Raw genomic sequence first — 23,616 nt, 5'->3', positions numbered from 1 at the left:
AGCCCCATCTCTGGGCTAGCACAGATATCAGCGGACAAATAGAGGTGTTCAATAAAGTTTTTATAATCTTAACAGACACACAGCTGCACACACGCACGCACATACAGATTCACGTAACAGACTTGCTGAGTGCATTCCGTGCCAGCCCTGCCAGCCCTGAAGACTCAAAGTTGAGTCAAACTGCAGCCCTCAAGGAGCTCAGAAAGACCAAACAAAAGCAAACAAACAGAAGTTGTTCAAAATGGAAATTTTAAAAGAATTGAACAGTAGGGGCTTTGTTTCAATGTGACAATAAAGCCAAATCCTGTGTACTGTGCAGATTGGCAGCAGTTCAGTGTAACAGACATACACAGATCAGTATAACAGACATTTGCAGATTCATAGCTTATGAACACACACACACACACACACACACACACACACACACACGTATCCTGGGCACTACAGGAGGTGCTGTACGAATGAGAGCAGACAGCGACGCTACCCTTCAAGAAGCTGAGCCAGACATATTTGAGGCTTGGGGTGGAACCAACCGTGCAGTAAAGGCTGATTAAATATGAATCTTGGCTGGTAGCAAATACCCCATAGTTTCAAGATGAGGATTTTATTTGCATCTCTCTTTCTTAGTTTTATGGGTTTGAGTTGACTCATCTCAGCCATGTGGTTAATAAATGGAATCTTTATTATTATGATTATGCCTAATAATAATTTCTAATAATAGTAATTTAAAAATCTGCATAGATGGTAATTTTTTCAAGGACCTGTAGCCCTTCATAATTATCACAATTATCCTACTGACCATTTAACTAAGTTGTAGCCACTAGTAGCTGCTGCCTTTTTGCTTGCTGAAGTCAGTTGTTCCTTTGCCTCCGGACCAGCGGAGGGCCTGCCTTCTGGCTCACTGAGCAGACAGGGGCTGGCGCTGATCTCTGCTCTGTGATGGTGGCAAAATCTAGTCAACACTTTTTTTTTTAATCTCTCTTTTTATTCTGCAGCAGAAGTATTGGGAAGCCCTAAACTCGGAGCAGGTATGGACAATTGTGCTCTCTCTTTATTCCGCAAGGGACTTCCTGTGGCTTGATTTCAGTTCCTGTTTTTGTGAGCCCCCCTTGGATGGCTGGGCCCGTGCCAGATTCCTCTAGGAAAAAAAAGAATTTGAAAATGAGAGGAGAGTCTGAAAGTCGAGGGTTTTTTCCAGGCTCTCCATTTCAGAGTTCTTTCTGCTTTGTCCAAACCATCTAGTAGGGGCTCAGAGAAGATGCATAACCCAAGGAAGAAACGTGCTTGGAACAAACGTTTTTGAACAAGAGGAAGCCCAGCAGGTCACTAATGGTAGTGGTGCCAGGAGTGGCTGCAGGAGTTGAGATCAACATTCCCCTCTGTTGTCATTGTGAGACCTTGGGCAGCTGGCTGCTGTCTCTATGCCCTCCTCGCCTCCAAGTGACAAATAAGCACATGATTCATGACAGCCACCTGTGCCTGTCACCTCCCAGGATTTTTTTTCTGATAAGAGAGTAGATTATCTTTTGCTCAAATTCTCTGAATGCCTGGATTCCAGCGATGTTTTTATTACTTAAAATGACATTTTAAAACACATTATTCTGGGAATTCAGAAGGAAGAGATTTAAATTGTTTTCGAAGGCTTAACCCGCTTTAAAGAGCGCACCTGACCAGAGTGGTGGGCTGTTTCTGTTTGCCGGCAGCGGAATTGGTCAGGAGTAGCAAGGATAACTCTTAAGAAGACATATTAGGAGCTGGGGCAGTGGTTCTGACACATCAGGGCGGCTAAGAATCACCCTAGGAGCTTGTTCAAATGCCAAGCCTTAGGTCCCAACCCACAGATAGGGTCTAGGGTGGGTCCCCAGCATCAGTCTTTTTGATGAGCACCCTGGGCCCTCCTGGTGAGACTGGTCCAGAACTGAGATCTAGAACGTGGGTCTCCACTTGAAAACAGAATTCATCAAAAAGCACACTGTCCATTCTCAGAGAATGGACCAGGCCCCCACTTCCACTACTAGGCAACTGGGTCTCGGAGGCTGAGGGGCCAGGGAGCTCTTTTACTTGGGATCTCTGATAACGTCTGGAAGGAATTTGCTTAGAGGTGCCCCCCCCAAGTCCACCTCCACAGGCAGATGAGAAATTAGCACACATGTGCCTGACACAGCCCCAGACACGTACAAGGGGCTGAGCTGCACCAACGAAATCAGCTCAGTCCCTGGCCTGCAAGGTTACGGGGGTGAGGTGGTCTTTTTAACATGATGCTGTTTTTCATGACCAAGTAGTAGAACTCAGTTCAGTTATGAGCAGTAAATCAGTAATTGAACGGGACTCTGTTTCTGTTGGAAACAAAGCTACAATTTGTGTTTTATAACTAGTGGGGTGTGAGCATTATCTTTCAGTGGCTCAGGGAGCCTTGAGGACCTTGTCCTGACCCTCTAAGGACTGGACTGTTGGATTCTGCTCAGGTTTGAGTAGCTGGTGGAACACTTTTCTTGGAGTGTATGTCCATGCCTGGCTCTATTTTCTTGCCCAGATAGATTGTCTGGCCCGGGCTGACATATCCTATGTGGCCTTTGCTTGTTGTTTCCTGGGTCTTTTGCTGCTGTCAAATGCAACCTTATGACTCAGAATCACCAGTCATAGAAACTCAGAAATGAGAGATCGTATTATCCAGTTGCTGATTCAGCCTCCCAATTTACACATGGAGAAATCAAGATCCAGAGAAGAGAAAGCAAGTTAGTGGCAGAAAGAGGACCTGAGCCCGGCCCCTACTTGCCTCTGTGGCTGGAATCACTAAAGACGATGCCCTTGCTCTTGGCCCACATGAAAAGCTCTCCTTTTATCTGTCGTTTTAAAACAATAGGAGGATTTTGCAAACAGCTTCATCAGTGCTTGTGTGCTCACCTATTTTTTTTTTTCTTTTAACCTTTTTCTTTTAACCCCTGCACATTTCAGTTTCCCATACTTGTCTGAGTCAGAGTGATGAGATATTCACTGGCAGTGACCACCACTCTGGATTAGGTTTTAAATGTTTGTTTTTGACAAGTCTGCTGACCTCAAGTTTAGAGGAAACACCACGTGGGGGGCAAGGGCAGACCAATGCCCTGCTCCTAAGAAGCTCTGTCATCTACCTGAGAGGACAAGGTGGACACCCAGGGCAGGGCTGCCCACGCTCAGCTGCAAACCAGTGGTACAGGCAGTAGAGAAGGGGGGGAGAGCTCAGTGGGTGTCAGGATAGGCTTCTTGGAAGAGGAGGAACTTACCTGGGCCGTAAAGAGTGGGTTGAGTTTGCCTGTTCTTTTCCAGGAATGAGTTAGGCAGGGAGGTGGGAATTCTCAGGATAAAGGGAACATGACTGAGTCTCACTAGAGAAGGACTTGGTGAAGACGGGGGAACATAGAGTAGGAGGGGAAGTAGGGCTGGTCTGTTCAGGGTGTCTGTCCATTAATTCCTTGATTTAAAGTTATACTTGCCCTGTTAGGTTCTAGAAACACAGACCTGGTTAACTTGTCCTTACCTGTTTGCTCTTGTCTGTGCCTGGGCCATGAGAACCAGGATTGGAGCTGTTGTTGGGGAAATTGTAAGATGGGAAGGGCCTATTCCACCAAGGTACCTCTTGTGTCTTTTCTCCACAGTGGGATCCTGAAGACGTAAACCTTGGAGGGAACAAAGACAACATGGAGATATTCAGACCCCGGGTGCACAGGTGGTCTATGAAGCCAGTGGACTTGATCTCTGATAAGTAACACTTTCTGGAGCCAGCTCAGCAGCTCAGAGCCCAAGGTCAAGGTTTTGTCAGGAACTGGACAGGGATCAACCTGCAGAGACAGCCATGGCAGGAATTTAAGCTTCTGTCAAGGCTGCCCATGAAAGTGAGGAACCAGGAGCTGTCACGGAGCTTGGCTGGTCTGCACCACGGCTCAGAATGGAGCTAAGACCTTGGGCCCCGTGGACAGACCTGCACACACCCAGAGTTTGTTCTGAAAATTCAAAGTTCACAAACCAATCTTGCTTTGAAATATAGTCTAAAATAGTTTGGCCTCTCTTTTCCCTTTCCCTTTGGATTCAACCCTACTCTGAATATCTGCTACAAACGAGTTCATCTAACAAACAGCTAATATGTTTGGATCTTAGGAAATCCCCACTCCGTAAGACCTGGCTAAGCCTAGAGAGGGGTGGGCCCGCGTTTGGGGGTTTGGGACACAATCACAGGTTCTGATGGGACCTGGCTCCTGCCCTCCAGTCACCCACTTGAGTTTTCTGCTAGAAGTTGAGAGAGGACTGTTCGATCAACCAAGTGTTTGCAAGGTCACTGGTATTGCAAGGGTGAGCAAAGCAAAGTGCTCTAGGTACCAGGACTTGCTCCAGCCTGGCCCAGTGTGTGCTGGGCTAGGGTCTGCAGGTGAAGGGGACCGTCTGCTTCAGGAGGTAACTGAAAGCATGCAAAGGGTAAGAGGCATGGTGGGAGGGGCTCGATTCAGGCACCGAAATCCCCTCTCAGGATTATTTTGGAGCTAAGGTGGGAGGAACGCTGCAATGAATAAACCCTGATTGAGTGAACTGAAGTATCTCACCATGGAGCACAGAGATACATCTGAATCCCAGCACAGCCACAGAAGTTGGCCACCAGGGGACCTGGGAGAAATGCCAAGAAACACAGCTCTGCTCCTAGCCGGCCCCTGGCAGCCTGTGTGACTCAGCTGCAGCTGCCCAGTTGCTCCTGAGGGGTAGTGCAAGTCCCAGCAGCATGAAAGAGGGGGTGCCTCAGGGAAGCAGGTTGTTCCACAGGTCTCTGCACAGATTCCAATCCCCTGCATGATCTCTGAACTAGAAGTGAACCTAAAGCCACCCTATTTATCCAACTGCTTTGGATCCTGGTTGTCTTTTAATGGAGTCTGCTAAAGTCAATTTTGCTCTGTGATCTTAATCACTGAAGCTGTACTTTGAGGGAAGATGAAACTTTTAACTGGGGACAGGGGGAGGTTGGGAGAACATTCCAGCAGATGAAAGCACACAGAGGATTGGAAGCAGGGAAGGGGGGACTCTAGCTAAGGAAAGAGGACTCTGATGTGGCCAGAATGGGTGTAGGGGGTGGGTGAAGAGGCTGGAAAGGAACCTGGGAGTTGGTGCTTAATTCTTTGGCTGACTGGTAGCTGTTGCAAGATACAGAGTAGGAAGCTGACTGACATGCCTCAGGTGGGCCCCAGCTGATCGGTGAGTTTTACATCCCTGCAGCCACGACTTTTCAAGAAGCAGAAATGTACAGTCATGGATACAGTACCAACTTGGGGAACATGTTGAATTTGATTAGTAACAGCAGGGCAGGAGGAGGGCTCATCTTTGGAAAAGCAGAAGGCCTGGGGATAGGATGACATCCCTGGAGTTTGTCTTTAGCACATCGCCCCTCCCGACGGGAGGCTGGCTCATGTCCCTGGGGCACCAGAAATTGGTTGGATCCTAATGGAAATGGCCATTCACTCAAGAACATCAAATGCTCTCGCTGGCTTTGAGCAGCACGAACTACTTGAGCTCCAGATGTTAACCATCTCTCTAGATCCCATCGTCCCTGCCTCTTCCTTCACAAACCAGTTGTTATCGTGTCCAAGCTGGTCTCAAAATGGGATCTCAGAGTGAACTTTTAAACTGACAATTTTGGCAGCAAAGTTTGGCCTCGTCGTTCAATGAGAATCTGCCTGTTATGCAAAGCTCTGGAACTCTGGAGCCTTTGGGAAGAGATGCCAACCCAAATGCCTTCCTCCCAGCAGGAGTGTTCCCACCCTGGGCCTCCACTGCAGCTTCATCCCTAGCCGTTAGTCAGACCAGGAGGATAACGGGAGTTACTTTCCCTGAAGACCCACTGAGCAGCGCAAGGGGGTTACCTACACTAGGGAGAAGCTGGGGGAACCAACTGTGTCATCATCCTCTCCTGCCCACTCATCTGGAGGTGAGAGATGGTATAATAGTTGTAGTTGTGCTGCCTATTATCTGCATGGCTTGGAGCTTGTTACCTAACCTTTGTGAACTCCTGGGGTAGACTGAGAATCATACCTATCTAGAAAGCTTGTTGTGAAGATTAAATAACGTATATGAAATGCATAACACTATGTGACTCAAAGTAGACACTGAAGAGGGATTAGTTTCCTTCCTCCCTATAATTCCTGGCCACATATGACCTGCAAGCCAGTTGGTAACCAAAGAATCAGACCCACAGATGGAAAGGACTTCAGAGGATTGAATTGCCTTGACAACAACCCCAATAAGTGATTACCCAACCCCTTCATAAGCTACTCAAAAAAAAAAAGGATTTCACCCATTTTAATCTCCCAAGGAAAGAAGTCTGTGTGATTTAGGGAGAGCTCTATCCCTAAGATTTTCTTAAAACCCTGTCTAGACCCTGAAGAACCAATCCCCTTATCTCCCCCAGTACTTCAGTATGATGAAGAGATTTATGAGCAGTCATCTGATGCCACACTCACATCTGATGGTTACAATTGGGTATGAGCTCCTCCAGAGCAGGGAGAGGCACTGGGCCAAGGAGCATGGCTGGGGTCCAGTTCCTAGGTCTGATTCAATGTGATCCTTGTTAAGTCATTTCCTTTTCTGGTCACAGTTTCCTCATCTGTAAAATGAAAGGACAGATTTCTTTCCTTTTTTTTTTTAACCTTTTATGAATATGCCAGTGAATTTTTTTTTTCCTACGGAAGACTGACATCTTCATAAACTCTCAAGAAAGAGACAATATCAAGAGAAATTTCAGATATATTTTAAAAATAGGTTTCATTATATAATATACACTTCTCTCTGTTTGGATTTTACTATCCATTTAAGATAAAATTCCCCTTTTATGAAGAACCCAGGCTTTGCTGTAACAAGAAGAGATCACAGCATTTGACGTTTAAAATTTTTGCAGTTTCCTTCCAGTACTGAAAATTTTTAAATGTGATATATGAATAATATTTTCCAGTGACAGAAAAAGAATTCTGTATCGATCATTAAGAAAAAGAAGAGCAGTGTCTTAGTGTTTCAAGACTAATTTTGCAACATTTCCAAGATTCTCTCCACTTCTTTTGCTGTCCCTTCTTGATCATCCCCCTCCACAGTTTCCAACTATGAGGGCATTGCTCTACTCTCTTCCACTTTTCATTGTTTTTTTCTGACGTTCAAGTCGATGTTTTGACAGAGGAGGCCCTACCTTGAATGAACCCAAGATTTGGTGTAATGGTGACGAACATCTCTTCAAGAAGTTTACACGTGCCTGTCTAGTATTATTCTAAAGGTCACCATCGCGTGAGAGAGACAGTCTTAGAGTTCAGGGAATGGTGCTACATCAAGTGACTTAGAGCACATCTGATTTGCCGTTTCCTTACCCAACTCTGAAAGCCAAACAAGGCACCAGGCATCCAGCACCGCTGCTTCTGGACCGGACACTTCATTGAACAGAGCGTTAACTTCCAGTGTCTCAGTTAATCTGTCGCCTAGAGAACTCAGCATACCCTCCCAATTCCACTGGAAATTTTCCACGGGCAGTCGATATTGGCGGCAGAGGGCCAGGCTCTTCTCTTCCTGGGCCTCGGGGTCCTGCAGCTGTGATTGCAAGAGGGCTTAGTCCCTGCCGTAGGTCAGGGGCGCTCGCCCCCTCTTCACCCTCCACTGGGCTCCTCCACGACCGTCCTGGCGGGGCAGTAAGTGGTCTCCTCAAGCTGCGACGGCGAAGGAGGCCACTGTTGGCACCCTCAGAAGTGAATCCCGACCTGCTACTGCCTACCTCTCCCGCAGAGAAGCGGCCTAAACCCGGCGGCCTGCTTCGCATTCAAACCACTGCCCTGGGACTTCCGGGAAGAGAAGAAATGCCCGGCCCCGCAAGCGAGTGCGCACTAAGCAGCCGCCGCCTCGCGCGAGTCCGGCGCGTCCCACGCCACCCCCGGAGCCCCAGACCGGCGCGGGGTCCTGTTTCGCCGCCTCCGGGGAGCTGCTGAGGGCGGCTCCTGGGGTGCATTTCACACCGCTGGTTTTGTAAAGGGATGATAACAGGATTACGGTTCCCAAATTATTGACAGCATTCAGCATCCTTTATGGTGTACTGTAAAACATCCTATTTGTTTTTAAATACATCTAAAATGTTTTTTGCAATATAGTGCAGGTACACAGTTTTTAAAAAGAGAATCAGATTGTAACAGAAGGCTTATGAAGTAGAACAGCAGTGCCCTGCTCCTCCGACCCCAAAGGTCCTGCTTCTCGCGCGTCCACTTTTTTTTAACATCTTTATTGGAGTATAATTGCTTTACAGTGGTGTGTTACCTTCTGCTGTATAACAAAGTGAATTAGTTATACGTATACTTATATCCCCATATCTCCTCCTTCTTGCGTCTCCCTCCCACCCTCCCTATCCCACCCCTCTAGGTGGTCACAAAGCACCGAGCTGATCTCCCTGTGCTATGCAGCTGCTTCCCACTAGCTAGCTATTTTACATTTGGTAGTGTATATATGTCCATGCCACTCTCTCACTTCGTCCCAGCTTACCCTTCCCCCTCCCCGTGTCCTCAAGTCCATTCTCTACGTCTGCGTCTTTATTCCTGTCCTGCCCCTAGGTTCGTCAGAATAATTTTTTTTTTTTTTTAGATTCCATATATATGTGTTAGCATACGGTATTTGTTTTTCTCTTTATGACTTACTTCACTCTGTGTGACAGTCTCTAGGTCCATCCACCTCACTACAAATAACTCAATTTTGTTTCTTTTTATGGCTGAGTGATATTCCATTGTATATATGTGCCACATCTTCTTTATCCATTCATCTGTCGATGGACACTTAGGTTGCTTCCATGTCCTGGGTATTGTAAATAGGGCTGCAGTGGACATTGTGGTACATGACTCTTTTTGAATTATGGTTTTCTCAGTGTATTTGCCCAGTAGTGGGATTGCTGGGTGGTATGGTAGTTCTATTTTTAGTTTTTCAAGGAACCTCCATACTGTTCTCCATAGTGGCTGTATCAATTTACATTCCCACCAACAGGCAAGAGGGTTCCCTTTTCTCCACACCGTCTTCAGCATTTATTGTTTGTAGATTTTTTGACAATGGCCATTCTGACCGGTGCAAGGTGATACTTCATTGTAGTTTTGATTTGCATTTCTCTAATGATTAGTGATGTTGAGCATCCTTTCATGTGTTTGTTGGCAATCTGTATATCTTCTTTGGAGAAATGTCTATGTATGTCTTCTGCCCATTTTTGGATTGGGTTGTTTGTTTTTTTGGTATTGAGCTGCATGAACTGCTTGTAAATCTTGGAGATTAATCCTTTGTCAGTTGCTTTGTTGGCAAATATTTTCTCCCATTCTGAGGGTTGTCTTTTCGTCTTGTTTATGGTTTCCTTTGCTGTGCAAAAGCTTTTAAGTTTCATTAGGTCCCATTTGTTTATTTTTGTTTTTATTTCCATTTCTCTAGGAGGTGGGTCAAAAAGGATCTTGCTGTGATTTATGTCATAGAGTGTTCTGCCTATGTTTTCCTCTAAGACTTTGATAGAGTCTGGCCTTATATTTAGGTCTTTAATCCATTCTGAGTTTATTTTTGTGTGTGGTGTTAGGGAGTGTTCTAATTTCATTCTTTTACATGTAGCTGTCCAGTTTTCCCAGCACCACTTATTGAAGAGGCTGTCTTTTCTCCATAATATATTCTTGCCTCCTTTATTAAAGATAAGTTGACCATATGTGCGTGGGTTTATCTCTGGGCTCTCTATCCTGTTCCATTGATCTGTATTTCTGTTTTTGTGCCAGTACCATACTGTCTTAATTACTGTAGCTTTGTAGTATAGTTTGAAGTCAGGGAGCCTGATTCCTCCAGCTCCATTTTTCTTTCTCAAGATTGCTTTGGCTATTCAGGGTCTTTTGTGTTTCCATACAAATTGTGAAATTTTTTGTTCTAGTTCTATGAAAAATGCCATTGGTAGTTTGGTAGGGATTGTATTGAATCTGTAGATTGCTTTGGGTAGTATAGTCATTTTCACAATGTTGATTCTTCCAATCCAAGATCATGGTATATCTCTCCATCTGTTTGTATCATCTTCAATTTCTTTCATCAGTGTCTTATAGTTTTCTGCATACACGTCTTTTGTCTCCTTAGGTAAGTTTATTCCTAGGTATTTTATTCTTTTTGTTGCAATGGTAAATGGGAGTGTTTCCTTAATTTCTCTTTCAGATTTTTCATCATTAGTGTATAGGAATGCAAGAGATTTCTGTGCATTAATTTTGTATCCTGCTACTTTACCGAATTCATTGATTAGCTCTAGTAGCTTTCTGGTAGCATCTTTAGGATTCTTTATGTATAGTATCATGTCATTTGCAAACAGTGACAGTTTTACTTCTTCTCTTCTGATTTGGATTCCTTTTATTTCTTTTTCTTCTCTGATTGCTGTGGCTAAAACTTCCAAAACTATGTTGAATAATAGTGGTGAGAGTGGGCAACCTTGTCTTGTTCCTGATCTTAGAGGAAATGGTTTCAGTTTTTCACCATTGAGAGCGATGTTGGCTGTGAGTTTTTCATATATGGCCTTTATTGTGTTGAGGTAAGTTCCCTCTATGCCTACTTTCTGGAGGGTTTTTATCATAAATGGGTGCTGAATTTTGTCAAAAGCTTTTTGTACATCTATTGAGATGATCATATAGTTTTTATCCTTCAGTTTGTTAATATGGTTTATCACATTGATTGATTTGCATATATTGAAGAATCCTTGCATTCCTGGGATAAAGCTCACTTGATCATGGTGTATGATCCTTTTAATGTGCTGTTGGATTCTGTTTGCTAGTATTTTGTTGAGGATTTTTGCATCTATGTTCATCAGTGAAATTGGCCTGCAGTTTTCTTTCTTTGTGATATCTTTGTCTGGTTTTGGTATCAGGGTGATGGTGGCCTCCTAGAATGAGTTTGGGAGTATTCCTCCTTCTGCTATTTTTTGGAAGAGTTTGAGAAGGATAGATGTTAGTTCTTCTCTAAATGTTTGATAGAATTTGCCTGTGAAGCCATCTGGTCCTGCACTTTCGTTTGTTGGAAGATTTTTTTTTTTATATAAGCAGATATTCATTTTTAATTATTATTTATTTATTTATGGCTGTGTTGGGTCCTCGCCTCTGCGCGAGGCCCCTCTCCAGCTGTGGCAAGCGGGGGCCACTCCTCATCGCAGTGCACGGGCCCCTCACCATCGCGGCCTCTCCTGTTGTGGAGCACAGGCTCCAGACGCGCAGGCTCAGCAGCCATGGCTCACGGGCCCAGTCGCTCCACTGCATGTGGGATCCTCCCAGACCAGGGCTCGAACCAGCGTCCCCTGCATCGGCAAGCAGACCCCCAACTACTGCACCACCAGGGAAGCCCCTGTTGGAAGATTTTTAATCACAGTTTCAATTTCAATGCTTGTGATTGGTCTGTTTATATTTTCTATTTCTTCCTGTTTCAGTCTTGGAAGGTTGTGCTTTTCTAAGAATTTGTCCATTTCTTCCAGGTTGTCCATTTTATTGGCATATTGTTGCATGTAGTAATCTCTCATGATCCTTTGTATTTCTGCAGTGTAAGTTGTTACTTTTCCTTTTTCATTTCTAATTCTATTGATTTGAGTCTTCTCCCTTTTTTTCTTGATGAGTCTGGCTAATGGTTTATCAATCTTTTTAATCTTCTCAAAGAACCAGCTTTTAGTTTTATTGATCTTTGCTATGTTTCCTTCATTTCTTTTTCATTTATTTCTGACCTGATCTTTCTGAGTTTTTTCCTTCTGCTAACTCTGGGGTTTTTGGTTCTTCTTTCTCTAATTGCTTTAGGTGTAAGTTTAGGTTGTTTATTTGAGATTTTTCTTGTTTCTTGAGGTAGGATTGTATTGCTATAAACTTCCCTCTTAGAACTGCTTTTGCTGCATCCCATAGGTTTTGGATTACCATGTTTTCATTGTCATTTGTTTCTAGGTATTTTTTGATTTCCTCTTTGATTTCTTCAGTGATCTCTTGGTTATTTAGTAGTGTGTTGTTTAGCCTCCATGTGTTTGTATTTTTTACAGATTTTTTCCTGTAATTCATATCTAGTCTCATAGCGTTGTGGTCAGAAAAGATACTTGATACGATTTCAATTTTATTAAATTTTCTGAGGGTTCATATGTGATCCACAATGTTATCTATCCTGGAGAATGTTCTGCGTGCACTTGAGAAAAAAGTGTATTCTGCCACTTTTGGGTGGAATGTTCTATAAATACCAATTAAATCTATCTGGTCTATTGTGTCATTTAAAGTTTGTGTTTCCTTGTTTATTTTGTTTGGATGATCTGTCCATTGGTGCAAGTGGGGTGTTAAAGTCCCCTGCTATTATTGTGTTACTGTGGATTTCCACTTTTATGGCTGTTAGCATTTGCCTTATGTATTGAGGTGCTCCTATCTTGGGTGAATAAATATTTACAATTGTTATATCTTCTTCTTGGATTGATCCCTTGATTCTTTTTTTTTTTTTTTAAATGCCTCTCCCCTTACCAGACTTCTTTTATTTATTTATTTATTTATTTATTTATTTATTATTTTTGGCTGTGTTGGGTCTTCGTTTCTGTGCAAGGGCTTTCTCTAGTTGTGGCAAGCGGGGGCCACTCTTCATTGTGGTGCATGGGCCTTTCACTGTCACAGCCTCTCTTGTTGTGAGGCAGAGGCTCCAGACGCGCAGGCTCAGTAGTTGTGGCTCATGGGCCCAGTTGCTCCGCGGCATGTGGGATCATCCCAGACCAGGGCTCGAACCCGTGTCCCCTGCATTGGCAGGCAGATTCTCAACCACTGCGCCACCAGGGAAGCCCAATCCCTTGATTCGTATGTAGTGTCCTTCTTTGTCTCTTGTAATAGTCTTTAGTTTAAAGTCAATTTTGTCTGATAAGAGAATTGCTACTCCACCTTTCTTTTGTTTTCCATTTACATGGAATATCTGTTTCCATCCCCTCACTTTCAGTCTGTACGTGTACCTAGGTCTGAAGTGGGTCTGTTGTAGGCAGCATATATACGGGTCTTGTTTTTGTATCCATTCAGCCAGTCTATGTTTTTTGGTTGGAGCATTTAATCCATTTACATTTAAGGTAGTTATCGATATGTATGTTCCAATTACTATTTTCTTAATTGTTTTGGGTTTGTTATTGTAGGTCTTTTCCTCCTCTTGTGTTTCCTACCTAGAGAAGTTCCTTTAGCATTTGTTGTAAAGCTGGTTTGGTGGTGTGAATTCTCTTAGCTTTAACTGGTCTGTAAAGGTTTTAATTTCTCCATTGAATCTGAATGAGATCCTTGCTGAGTAGAGTAATGTTGGTTGTAGGTTTTTCCCTTTCATCACTTTAAATATGTCCTGCCACTCTCTTCTGGCTTGCAGAGTTTCTGCTGAAAGTTAACCTTATGGGGATTCCCTTGTATGTTATTTGTTGCTATTCCCTTGCTGCTTTTAATATTTTTTCTTTGTATTTAATTTTTGATCGTTTGATTAATATGTGTCTTGCTGTGTTTCGTCTTGGATTTATACCGTATGGGACTCTCTGCACTTCCTGGACTTGATTGACTATTTCCTTTCCTATATTAGGGAAGTTTTCAACTATAATCTCTTCAAGTATTTTCTCAGTCCTTTTTTTATCTCTTCTTCTTCTGGGACCCCTATAATTCAAACGTTTGTGTGTTTAATGTTGTTCCAGAGGTCTCTGAGACTGTCCTCAATTCTTTTCTTTCTTTTTTCTTTATTCTGCTCTGCAGTAATTATTTCCACTATTTTATTCTGCAGGTCACTTATCTGTTCTTCTGCCTCAGTTATTCTGCTATTGATTCCTTCTAGAGAATTTAGAATTTCATTTATTGTGGTGTTCATCATTTTTTGTTTGCTCTTTAGCTCTTCTAGGTCCTTGTTAAACGCTGCTTGTATTTTCTCCATTCTATTTCCAAGATTTTGGATCATCTTTATTCTCATTACTTTGAATTATTTTTCAGGTAGACTGCCTATTTCCTCTTCATTTGTTTGGTCTGGTCGGTTTTTACCTTGCTCCTTCATCTGCTGCGTATTTCTCTGTCTTCTCATTTTGCTTAACTTACTGTGTTTGGGGTCTCCTTTTTGCAGGCTGCAGGTTTGAAGTTCCCATTGTTTTTGGTGTCTGCTCCCAGTGGCTAAGGCTGGTTCAATGGGTTGGGTAGACTTCCCAGTGGAGGGGACTGGTGCCTGTGTTCTGGTGGATGAGGCTGGATCTTGTCTTTCTAGTGGACAGGACCATGTCCGGTGGTGTGGTTTGGGGTGTCTGTGAGCTTATTATGATTTTAGGCTGCCTCTCTGCTAATGGGTGTGGTTGTGTTCCTGTCTTGCTAGTTGTTTGGCATAGGGTGTCCAGCACTGTAGCTTGCTGGTTGTTGAGTGGAGCTGGGTCTTACCGTTGAGATGGAGATCTCTGGGAGAGCTTTCACTGTTTGATATTACGTGGAGCTGGGAGGTCTCTGGTGGACCAATGTCCTGAACTCGGCTCTCCGACCTCAGAGGCTCAGGCCTGACACCCAGCCAGAGCACCAAGACCCTGTCAGCCACACGGCTCAGAAGAAAAGGGAGAAAAAGAAAGAAAGAAAAATAAAATAAAATAAAGTTATTAAAATTTAAAAATTATTCAAAATAAAAAAATTAAAAACTAGTGTAAAGAAATTTAAAAAGAAAGAAAGAAGAGAGCAACCAAACCAAAAAACAAATCCACCAATGATAACAAGTGCTAAAAACTATACTAAAAAAACAAACAAAAATACAAACAAAAAACAAAAACAGACAGGAAGAACCCTAGGACAAATGGTAAAAGCAAAGCTATATAGACAAAATCACACAAAGAAGTATACACATACACACTCACAAAAAGAGAAAAAGGAATATATATATATATATATAATATATATATTATATATATATTATATATATATATATATAAAGAAGAGAGCAACCAAATCAATAAACAAATCTACCAGTGATAATAAGCTCTAAACACTAAATTAAGATAAACATAAAATCAGAAACAAATTAGATGCAGAAAGCAAACTCCAAGTCTACAGCTGCTCCCAAAGTCCAGTGCCTCAATTTTGGGATGATTTGTTGTCTATTCAGGTATTCCACAGATGCAGGGTACATCAAGTTGACTGAAAATTTAATCCGCTGCTCCTGAGCCTGCTGGGAGAGATTTCCCTTTCTCTCCTTTGTTCACACAGCTCCCGGGGTTCAGCTTTGGATTTGGCCCTGACTCTGCATGTAGGTCGCCTGAGGGCATCTGTTCCCACCCAGACAGGAGGGGGTGAAAGGAGCAGCTGATTCGGGGGCTGTGGCTCACTCAGGCTCAGGGGGAGGGAGGGGTACAGATGTGGGGCGAGCCTGTGGCGGCAGAGGCCAGCGTGACGTTGCACCAGCCTGAGGCGCACCGTGTGTTCTCCCGGGGAAGTTGTCCCTGGATCATGGGTCCCTGGCAGTGGCAGGCTGCACAGCCTCCCGGGATGGGAGGTGTGGAAAGTGACCTGTGCTTGCACACAGGCTTCTTGGTGGCTGCAACAGCAGCCTTAGCGTCTCATGCATGTCTCTGGGGTCTGCTCATAGACGCAGCTTGCGCCTGTCTCTGGAGCTCGTCTAGGCGGTGCTCTGAATCCCCTCTCCTCACGCACCCTTTTGGGGAGTCTGAGGTCTTCTGCCAGCATTCAGTAGGTGTTCTGTAGGAGTTGTTCCACGTGTAGATGTCTTTCTGATGTATTTGTGGGGAGGAAGGTGATTTCCACGTCTTATTCCTCCGCCATCTTGAAGGTCCCTCTCTGGAGTTAATTCTTGAGAGGAATTTATTTCATATATCTGCTTTCTGCCTCTGGTCTCTCGTTGCTGCTTGTCTTGTCATTGGCTGAACCCAAGTGAAAGCCAGAGGGCAAAGCAATCCACTGATTTTGTTTATAGAGGCACCTGCTGTAAGCTGGGGTTTTTATGAATCTGAAGTGGCTTCTCCACTGTCTCTTTCCCTTTCTGCCAACTGAAGCAGAAGACTCTGAGGTTTTAGAACAGGGCAGTACTCCTCAACATTGTCGAGGTCATCAAAAACGAGGAAATATGAGAAATTGTCACAGCCAAGAGGAGCCTATGGAGACATGAAGACTAAATGTAACGCTGTTTCAAATCAGCAACGTTGAGGAAATTTTCTGAACTTTCCCAGAATGCTAGTCCATATCGCAGAGAGTTATTTAATAAGGCTAATTATTGGCAATGTTCTGAAAAGGTAACAACACCAATAAAGTTTCCTGGGCTTGCAAAGAAAAAAGAAAAAACAGGTGGTTCTCCTGGCAGTTCAGTTTCCAGGGCTAATTGACGTGCCGTCTGCTTGCAGCATAGAGTGGTAACCATGGTTCACGTGTCACACCCTAGGCCACCAGTTTTTTAATTGTTTTGTTTGTTCTAGCAGTTTTCTCTTTTAGGTTTGATATCAAACATGCTTTCCAGTTGTAAGGTTCTAAGATTATACTGTATTTTTTTGCCTGTTTGTTTTCGGTAGATTACCTCCAACTTCCATTAAGTACAGGCTAATGAGACACCGCAGCTAGGACAGGACCACCAGTGTATTGAGAACGTTTGTCAAAACTGTCTTCACATCCTGCAGGTTGCTGTGGAATCCTTCGTGCAAGGGACCCTTCCCCACGCCGTTATTCCTGAGCTAGTTTCCAGCTTCTGAGTCCAGACCGCACCAACTCAAATGTGCTTTCAGAGCAACCTGTCAAGTCCCATGCCTCTGCTCTGAACTGGACCTTGACCTTCATCCTTTTGTCTTTCCTGCAGGTGTCCTAGTATTTGGGGCGTCTCCAGTGCAAGTCTGAGAAATTTTCTAAACCCACAGCTGGAACAAGGGCTCTCGTACACTGCAGCTGCCACAATCTTTCCCAAGGGCAGCCTGACCACGTGTGAGAAGAGCTATCCCATAGGCCTTTCCTCTGACCAGCACTTGCACTTTGGAATATGTAGGTCCTCAAGCTCTGATGTGTGTGATATCTGTTCAAATATGGGCTCTTAGTCTCCACTCCAGGGTTTCCTAGATCTGGGCAGGGTCTGGGAATCTTTGACAAGCTCCTCAGGTGATTCTTTGAGAGCACTGCCCTCAGGAAGTTACTTTTAAAGTGATCTATTTGTATGAGATGTTCTCATAAAACTATTTAGAATAGGGGGAAAAAAAGTGATAAAGCCCCAAAACTCCACTTGTTCGGAAAGATTAAACATTATAGTTTCATGAAGAAATGCTATTTTGGCATTAAACCTAAAAGATTACAGACCTGTAGACTGAGGAACAGACTTGAATTACCTTGAAATCATCTACTTCAGTGCCTGAGCGGCCTGCTCATTCTCACAACACGAATTCCCAGTTCTAACATGGGAAGAAAAATCTGCAGAAGACAATGTCAGGTAATAAAGTAGAATCCAAGAGAGCGTGTGCCACCATCAGCAATTATTTTCAAAACACTGTGTACTGACAATATCAGATGAGTCTTACTGTGAGACTTTCCATAGTCAGGGGATTATGTGGATTCTTGTACTAGTGGTTTCTGACTGTGGAAGCAGTTGAATACATCCCCCAATTAAAAAATAGTTCCCCCTAAATTCCCTTTCCTTTCAAGCTTGCAGCATAAAACTTTGTTTCCAAAGGAAACCACTTGCCTCAAGAAGCTGTTGTAGTTCCAGTTCATTGCCAATCACATCCCCCAAGACCAAAGAATGGTAAAGGGAGACCAGATAGCATCGACTCCCAAACTAGGGAAAACAGGTAGGAGAGAGCCCCTGAGAAAATATAACAACCTAGTTACCATTTAAAAGCAAGGCAGGAAAATTAAAAGGACAGAATATTTTGAGTTCTTAGTATGAATAAGAAAAGAGGCATATGAAAAAGTAGGTATTATATAAGTAACTTTGTCATGGATATATTTATGAATGTTATGCTTTTTAATACTTTTTGGTGCTTCATAAACTTTATAAAATTTTTTTTTATAAAATTTTTTTATTGGAGTATAGTTGACTTACAATGTTGTGTTCGTTTCAGATGTACAGCAAAGTGAAAGAGATATATATATATATGTATATTTATATATATATCTCCATCCATTCCTTTTCAGATTCTTTTCCCATGTAGGTTGTTACAGAATATGATAAACTTTTTCAATTAGTATAGGTCTCTTATATAATCAGACAAAATAAACTGAAGAAAGTTATAAATACATATATGGTCCCCCAAATAACATTCACAGAAACATTAGAAGAGGGGAAGTTTATAAGTAACTATACTGTGTATTGTGAATGTATTTTTATCTTGCTCTCTGTGTGTATGTAGCAATTATATTTCCATTATACTTTTCATTATTCTATACCTTTTCCATAATGAGTATTTCTTTTCTAGGTTAAAAACAATGTGATCCACCATAATAATAGTTGACAGACAAGGACCTCAGTAATTGCTGAAAACACGTGAAAGGTTATTGGGAGTAGGATACTCACAGGATCTCAATGTACCACCTGTTGATGAAAATTCAATTTAACAATCAAGCTAAGAAGAAAAAAAAGGGAATTTTATTTGAGCCAAACTGAGGATTATAACCCAGAAAACAGACTCTCAGAAAGCTCTGAGAACTGTTCTGCCTGTTAGAAGTCAAAGGCACAGTCATATCATTCTCAAGACAAAGGATCATACATCAAATGATATTTTACATAAGGTTCACCAAGGTTACTTAGTCCAGGTAAGCACATACAAAGTGGGCTGCAAGTCAGCACAGCCCCCTGCAGAATTTGGAAAGAATGCTGTTCTTCAAAGAAGTTACATTACTAGTGTCAGAAGAAAGGGGGAAAAAGTTATCTTGTTTTTTTTTTAAACAGGATTTATGTATTTATTTGTTAAATCTTATTATTTATTTATTTATATTTTGGCTGCATTGGGTCTTCGTTGCTGTGCGTGGGCTTTCTCTAGTTGTGGCAAGCGGGGGCTACACTTTGTTGCGGTGCGCGGGCTTCTCATTGCAGTGACTTCTCTTGTGGAGCACAGGCTCTAGGCTCACCGGCTTCAGTAGTTGCGGCACGTGGGCTCAGTAGTTGTCGCTCGCGGGCTCTAGAGCGCAGGCTCAGTAGTTGTGGTGCACGGGCTTAGCTGCTCCATGGCATGTGGGATCTTCCCGGACCAGGGCTCGAACCCATGTCCCCTGCATTGGCAGGTGGCTTCTTAACCACTGCTCCACCAGGGAAGTCCCGAAAAACGTTATCTTTATGGTGAAGGCACTCCCGTCTTTGAGAAGTTCTGGTTAATGTGTAATGCAGATGCACACTGCACATTAGGGAGAGAAGGAGGAGGCACAAATGGGCACAGAGAGAGGATCTTATGTTTAAATTTTCTTGATCTGCCTTAAAAGATAAATTTTGTTTCATCACACCCTGCAGAGTAGTTTATGAATTACAAATGGAAATGGGTTTGTTTACAATGGGGAAATCTGGATCTCACCATGGGGGTGATATGAGGATATCACCATAACCAAGTCATCAAGTTCACATTACCAAGACGGGACAAACTGACATCATGTGCCTCCTGTTGTAATATCCTGATCAGGATACAACATCACCTGTGAAATATTCTTGCCAAATATTTTCATCGGAAATCCATTTTTGAGGAAATAATCAGACAAATCCAAATTGTGGGCCATTCTGTAAAGCAACTACCTTGGATTTTTTTTTAATGTCAATGTTATAAAAAACAAAGAAAAAGACTAGAGAACTGTACTGGTTTAAAGGAGCCTAAAGGCGGGGGATGGGAAGCTACATGGGATTATTGGGACAATTGAGGACATTGGAATATGTACAGTATATTAGCTAACATTATTATTTCATTGTCTTGAGAATGATAATAGTATTATGTTTGTATAGGAGAACGCCCTGTTCTTAGGATAGATATGCCAACTATTTAGGAGAGAAGCATCATGATTTGGCAACTTTTAAATGTTCAGACCAAAAAAAGTATACATGTTTCAGGTATTTATGTATATGGAGAGAAAGAAGTAAACATGACAAAATGGGATCAACTGATGAATCCAGGTGAATAGTATAAGCACGTTCGTTGTATTATTGTTGCCACTTTTCTGTAGATTTGAAGTTTTTCAGAGTAAAATTTGAGGGAGGAATTACAGGCGTGAAGACACTCACAGTCAGCTTCACCACGAGGTCGCCCTCCATCACTCTTGCTGGTAGAGGACCCTGAAATCCTAGGGCTTTGTGAAGGAAGCAGCTGGATTACTGGTGACTGCAGCTTCCCCATGCAGCTGGCTTCTGAGCCGGCTAATTGTGGGATGATGTCAGGCCACAAAGGGTAGACAGATTCCAGTTTGTCTGGTACTGAGAAAAAAATAGTCCCTGTATCTTAGACAGCCCTGATAAGGCACCTCCGTGGATATGAGTAATGGTCAGACCCAGGGGATGAACCGGGGCTGAGAAAGCTGGACAATGGAAAGCCGGGAGCACCATGACAAGGAAATTCTTCCCTTGAATTGCCTTTTCCTATTGAGATAAGATAGTACGCAATAAAGCACCAGACTCAGAAGTGCTGTCACCAGCGGTAGCAGCTGGCGTGGGGCCTGAGTTGCAGCACGTGAGTGCCTAGTGTTGTCAAGCATCTAGGGGGTCTCTCGAGGGCTCGCTCTGGCCTGCCGCACAAGGGGCAAAGTCAGTGACCTCAGACCCAGAAGACCTGGGGGCAAGTCCTCATCCCACTACTCACCAGCTCTGAGACTGATTCTGTTTTCCTTGTTCACAAAATAAATGTCTACTTCTCTCCTACCTGCCTTACTGATGGGTTGCAAAAACTGAAAACAAACCATGAAAGGGTTTTTCAACCCAAAGGCTGTTGAGATATCAGTATTATCATGACTTCCTAGGCATGAAGCAATTCATTTTGTAGCTTTCCCCCTCCTCAGGCCCAACTCACCTGAATGTCTTTTAGGCTCTGAGTACGTTTTTATTCTGAGGTTGTATGAGTAAAACCTTTCAAACTTCTGAGGAAGCAGGATGGAGATGCTTTGAGATGCTCTAGTGTCTCCTGAATAGGCAGAGTGTGGCAGCGAATGTTACCCCTTTGTTATACCTTAACTGGGAAGTAGATCCCCATAGGCAAGCAGTGACTCGCCCACACTGTCCCGAGTGAGTCAGTGTCCCAGCTGAGCGAGCACGGGTGGCCCTGGGCCAGAATGCCACAAAGGAGGGGAATCTGGGACTCAACTCAGTCCAGGATGTGGGCCTTGGCATCTCAGGGGCAGTAGAGCAGAGCCGACAGAGTGAAAATGGAGCAAGCCTTAGGCTGGTCTTCAGGAGAGGATTGAGCTAGTGGGTATATGCTACAGAGAAGGAGTTTAACTCAGTGCAAGGGAGAACTTTCCTTTGGCCCTGTCCCAGCTGCAGTGGTGGCCAGGAGCTCCCTGGTCCTAGAGTGATCCCACACAGCTCCATCACCCCTCCTCTAAGATGTTTCGGGAAGATGCACCACTGACCAGAGATGGATCAGATGGTATTCCAGGGCTCTTCCAACCCTAAGAATCTGAGCTACTTTTGTCCAGCAGTGAATTTGCATTAACCCATCCTCTGCTTACTAGTCATGTGACCTTGGACACGTTCATTAGTTTTCTGATCCTTAGTTTTCCCAGATGTAAAATGAGATTATTAACATCTACCCTACTTATTGGGTTGTTAGAAACATCAACACAGATGAGAAGTGACTCCTGGTGAAATCATAAACGTTCTCCCCACTCCCTCAGGCCTCTGCCCACAGTTCCTGGGTGACCAGGAGAGTGGCTGGACTGGCCTGTCCCATGGGTCAGAGCAGAGGTCACAAATGCTCAAGGGATCAGCACTGAATCTGATTTCACTAGCCAACCTCCATCCCTGCTTAGCACTTTGCCCTGTCTGGCTTCCCCATCCCTCTATCTTTACCCTTCCCTTCTTCCTTTCCCTTATGCTCAGTCGGCTAGCACTTTCTGAGAGGGTACTATGTCTCAGACACCCTGCTGGGCTGGAGAGCGTGTAAAAAATACCCAGTCCTGCTAGCGTGTCTTGCCTGGTTGTGGGGAGAACATAGAGAACAGATGAGGTGGGCAGTGCTCTGAGGGAGGGTTGTGCTGGGGCTCACACGGGCAAGCCTTTGTAGGGGCGAGGCCAGGAGGGCAGGCTGGACAGGAGAAGTATCCACCGAGAATAAGACATTTGAGCCTGTCTTTCAACAGATCACTTTCCAAGTAGAGAAGGCAAGCAGAGGGCATGAACAAAGAGCATGTGGATGTGAGCCTTGGCCCCACGGGCCTGGCTTCTCTGCTGGCCCTTAGCCAGCTCCTTCCCTCTGGTCCACTTCCACAGGGAGCTTCCTTCTGTGCAGGAGGATTTGGAAACTCGAAACGGTTCCTGGAAACACTGCTGCCTGGTCACTGGGGGCTGTGAAATGTTACTATGAAATAAAGGCAGTAATTCTCAACCTTGGCTGGGCACCAGCATCACCTGTGGTTTGTTTTCGGTTTGTTTTAAATTCACATTTACTGGCCCCACCCTTCATGTACTCTCATTCAGTAAATCTGGGGTGGGACCTCTGAGACTGGTGTGATCTGCTTTCACAAAATTGGAGGTAGAAATATTGTCCCACTTTTGTTTTTCCAGTTCCTCACTAAGGACTGCACATGTTTTATTGCGGGAAGTCCAGTATCCCCTAGTCAAGATTCCCAACTAGCTTTGGTTTTCTGAGAATCCTAAAGGCTTAGAAGTTCCAAAAAGCGGAGGAGCTGTGGTGGGATTAGATGGGATTAGTCCGGCCTCCATTCCCGGAGGGGAGAGAACGATGGTGAGCAGTCCACTACTTATATCTTCTCTGAGCCTCAATTTCCTCATCTGTGAAATGGGAATAAGAACAGTTCCCACCTCATAAGATAGTGGTGAAGACTAAAAGAGCACAGAGAACACAATATATAGCACGTAGTAAGCACTCAGTCAACAATGGTTAATGTTATGGAGGCAACAAGACCTGCCTGGCAGTTAGAGGGGTGGGCTCTGGAGCCAGACGGCCTGGTTCACAGTCTGCCAGCTACTTACCATATAACCTCCATGCCTCAATTTCCTTTTCTGTACAAAAGGGGTGATAATAACTCCCTCACAGAACTGTTATTACATGAACGAATAAGTGCCAAGCACTTAAATCAGTGCTGGGCGAACCACACCAAAGAAACCTCAGCAGGGAATCATGATTTCTGCTGTGACCTCTAGCTGCCTCGTGGTGTCACTGTTGGACACTGGTCCTACCCCCTCCTCAGCTGGTGTCCACTGGTGCTCCCAGCAGCCTTTCAGGCCCAGCTGTAGCCCTTCGAGAAGGAACCACTGCCTCCCCCTTTACTAACCGTGGCCAGGGGAGACATGGTCTCCTAATATAGCAGTTCACCTACACAGCCTCCTCCCAGGACACCAGCCAGCCTCGCAATGCTGAGTCAGGCCCAGTTTCAGCCCCACCAGCTGGCAGAGCCAGAATCTCCTCTCCCACCTTCTTCCCCGCAAAGATCTACCACAGGGTCCAAGGTCTCTTCGACCATCTTGGAGCCTAAAGCA

At 44.0% G+C, this 23,616-nt stretch overlaps 1 protein-coding gene across 7 annotated transcripts in view; it reads left to right on the top strand.

Annotated features, from left to right (window-relative positions):
* Positions 1–18,581, top strand: part of TMEM44 (transmembrane protein 44) — a 48,696-nt gene extending 30,115 nt beyond the window's left edge. For 2 of the 7 annotated variants that reach the window (XR_009008215.1, XR_009008216.1), the window contains 3 exons: positions 996–1,028; positions 3,636–5,944; positions 16,804–17,649. Coding sequence is in view for 1 of the 7 variants with exons in the window: in XM_007195157.2 (XP_007195219.2) it covers positions 996–1,028; positions 3,636–3,746 (144 nt within the window). In the remaining 6 variants the exon portion in view is untranslated. Of the gene's footprint in view, positions 1–995; positions 1,029–3,635; positions 6,543–16,803; positions 17,650–18,406 lie in introns of those variants that run through there. The other 5 variants (XR_009008212.1, XR_009008211.1, XR_009008214.1 and 2 more) reach the window with 5 other exon arrangements.
* Positions 18,582–23,616: the final 5,035 nt, after the last annotated feature.

This window comes from Balaenoptera acutorostrata, chromosome 4 (assembly GCF_949987535.1).
Source record: "Balaenoptera acutorostrata chromosome 4, mBalAcu1.1, whole genome shotgun sequence".
NCBI classification, from domain to species: Eukaryota; Metazoa; Chordata; class Mammalia; order Artiodactyla; family Balaenopteridae; genus Balaenoptera; species Balaenoptera acutorostrata.
This window is presented reverse-complemented; position numbering and strand designations above follow the sequence as displayed.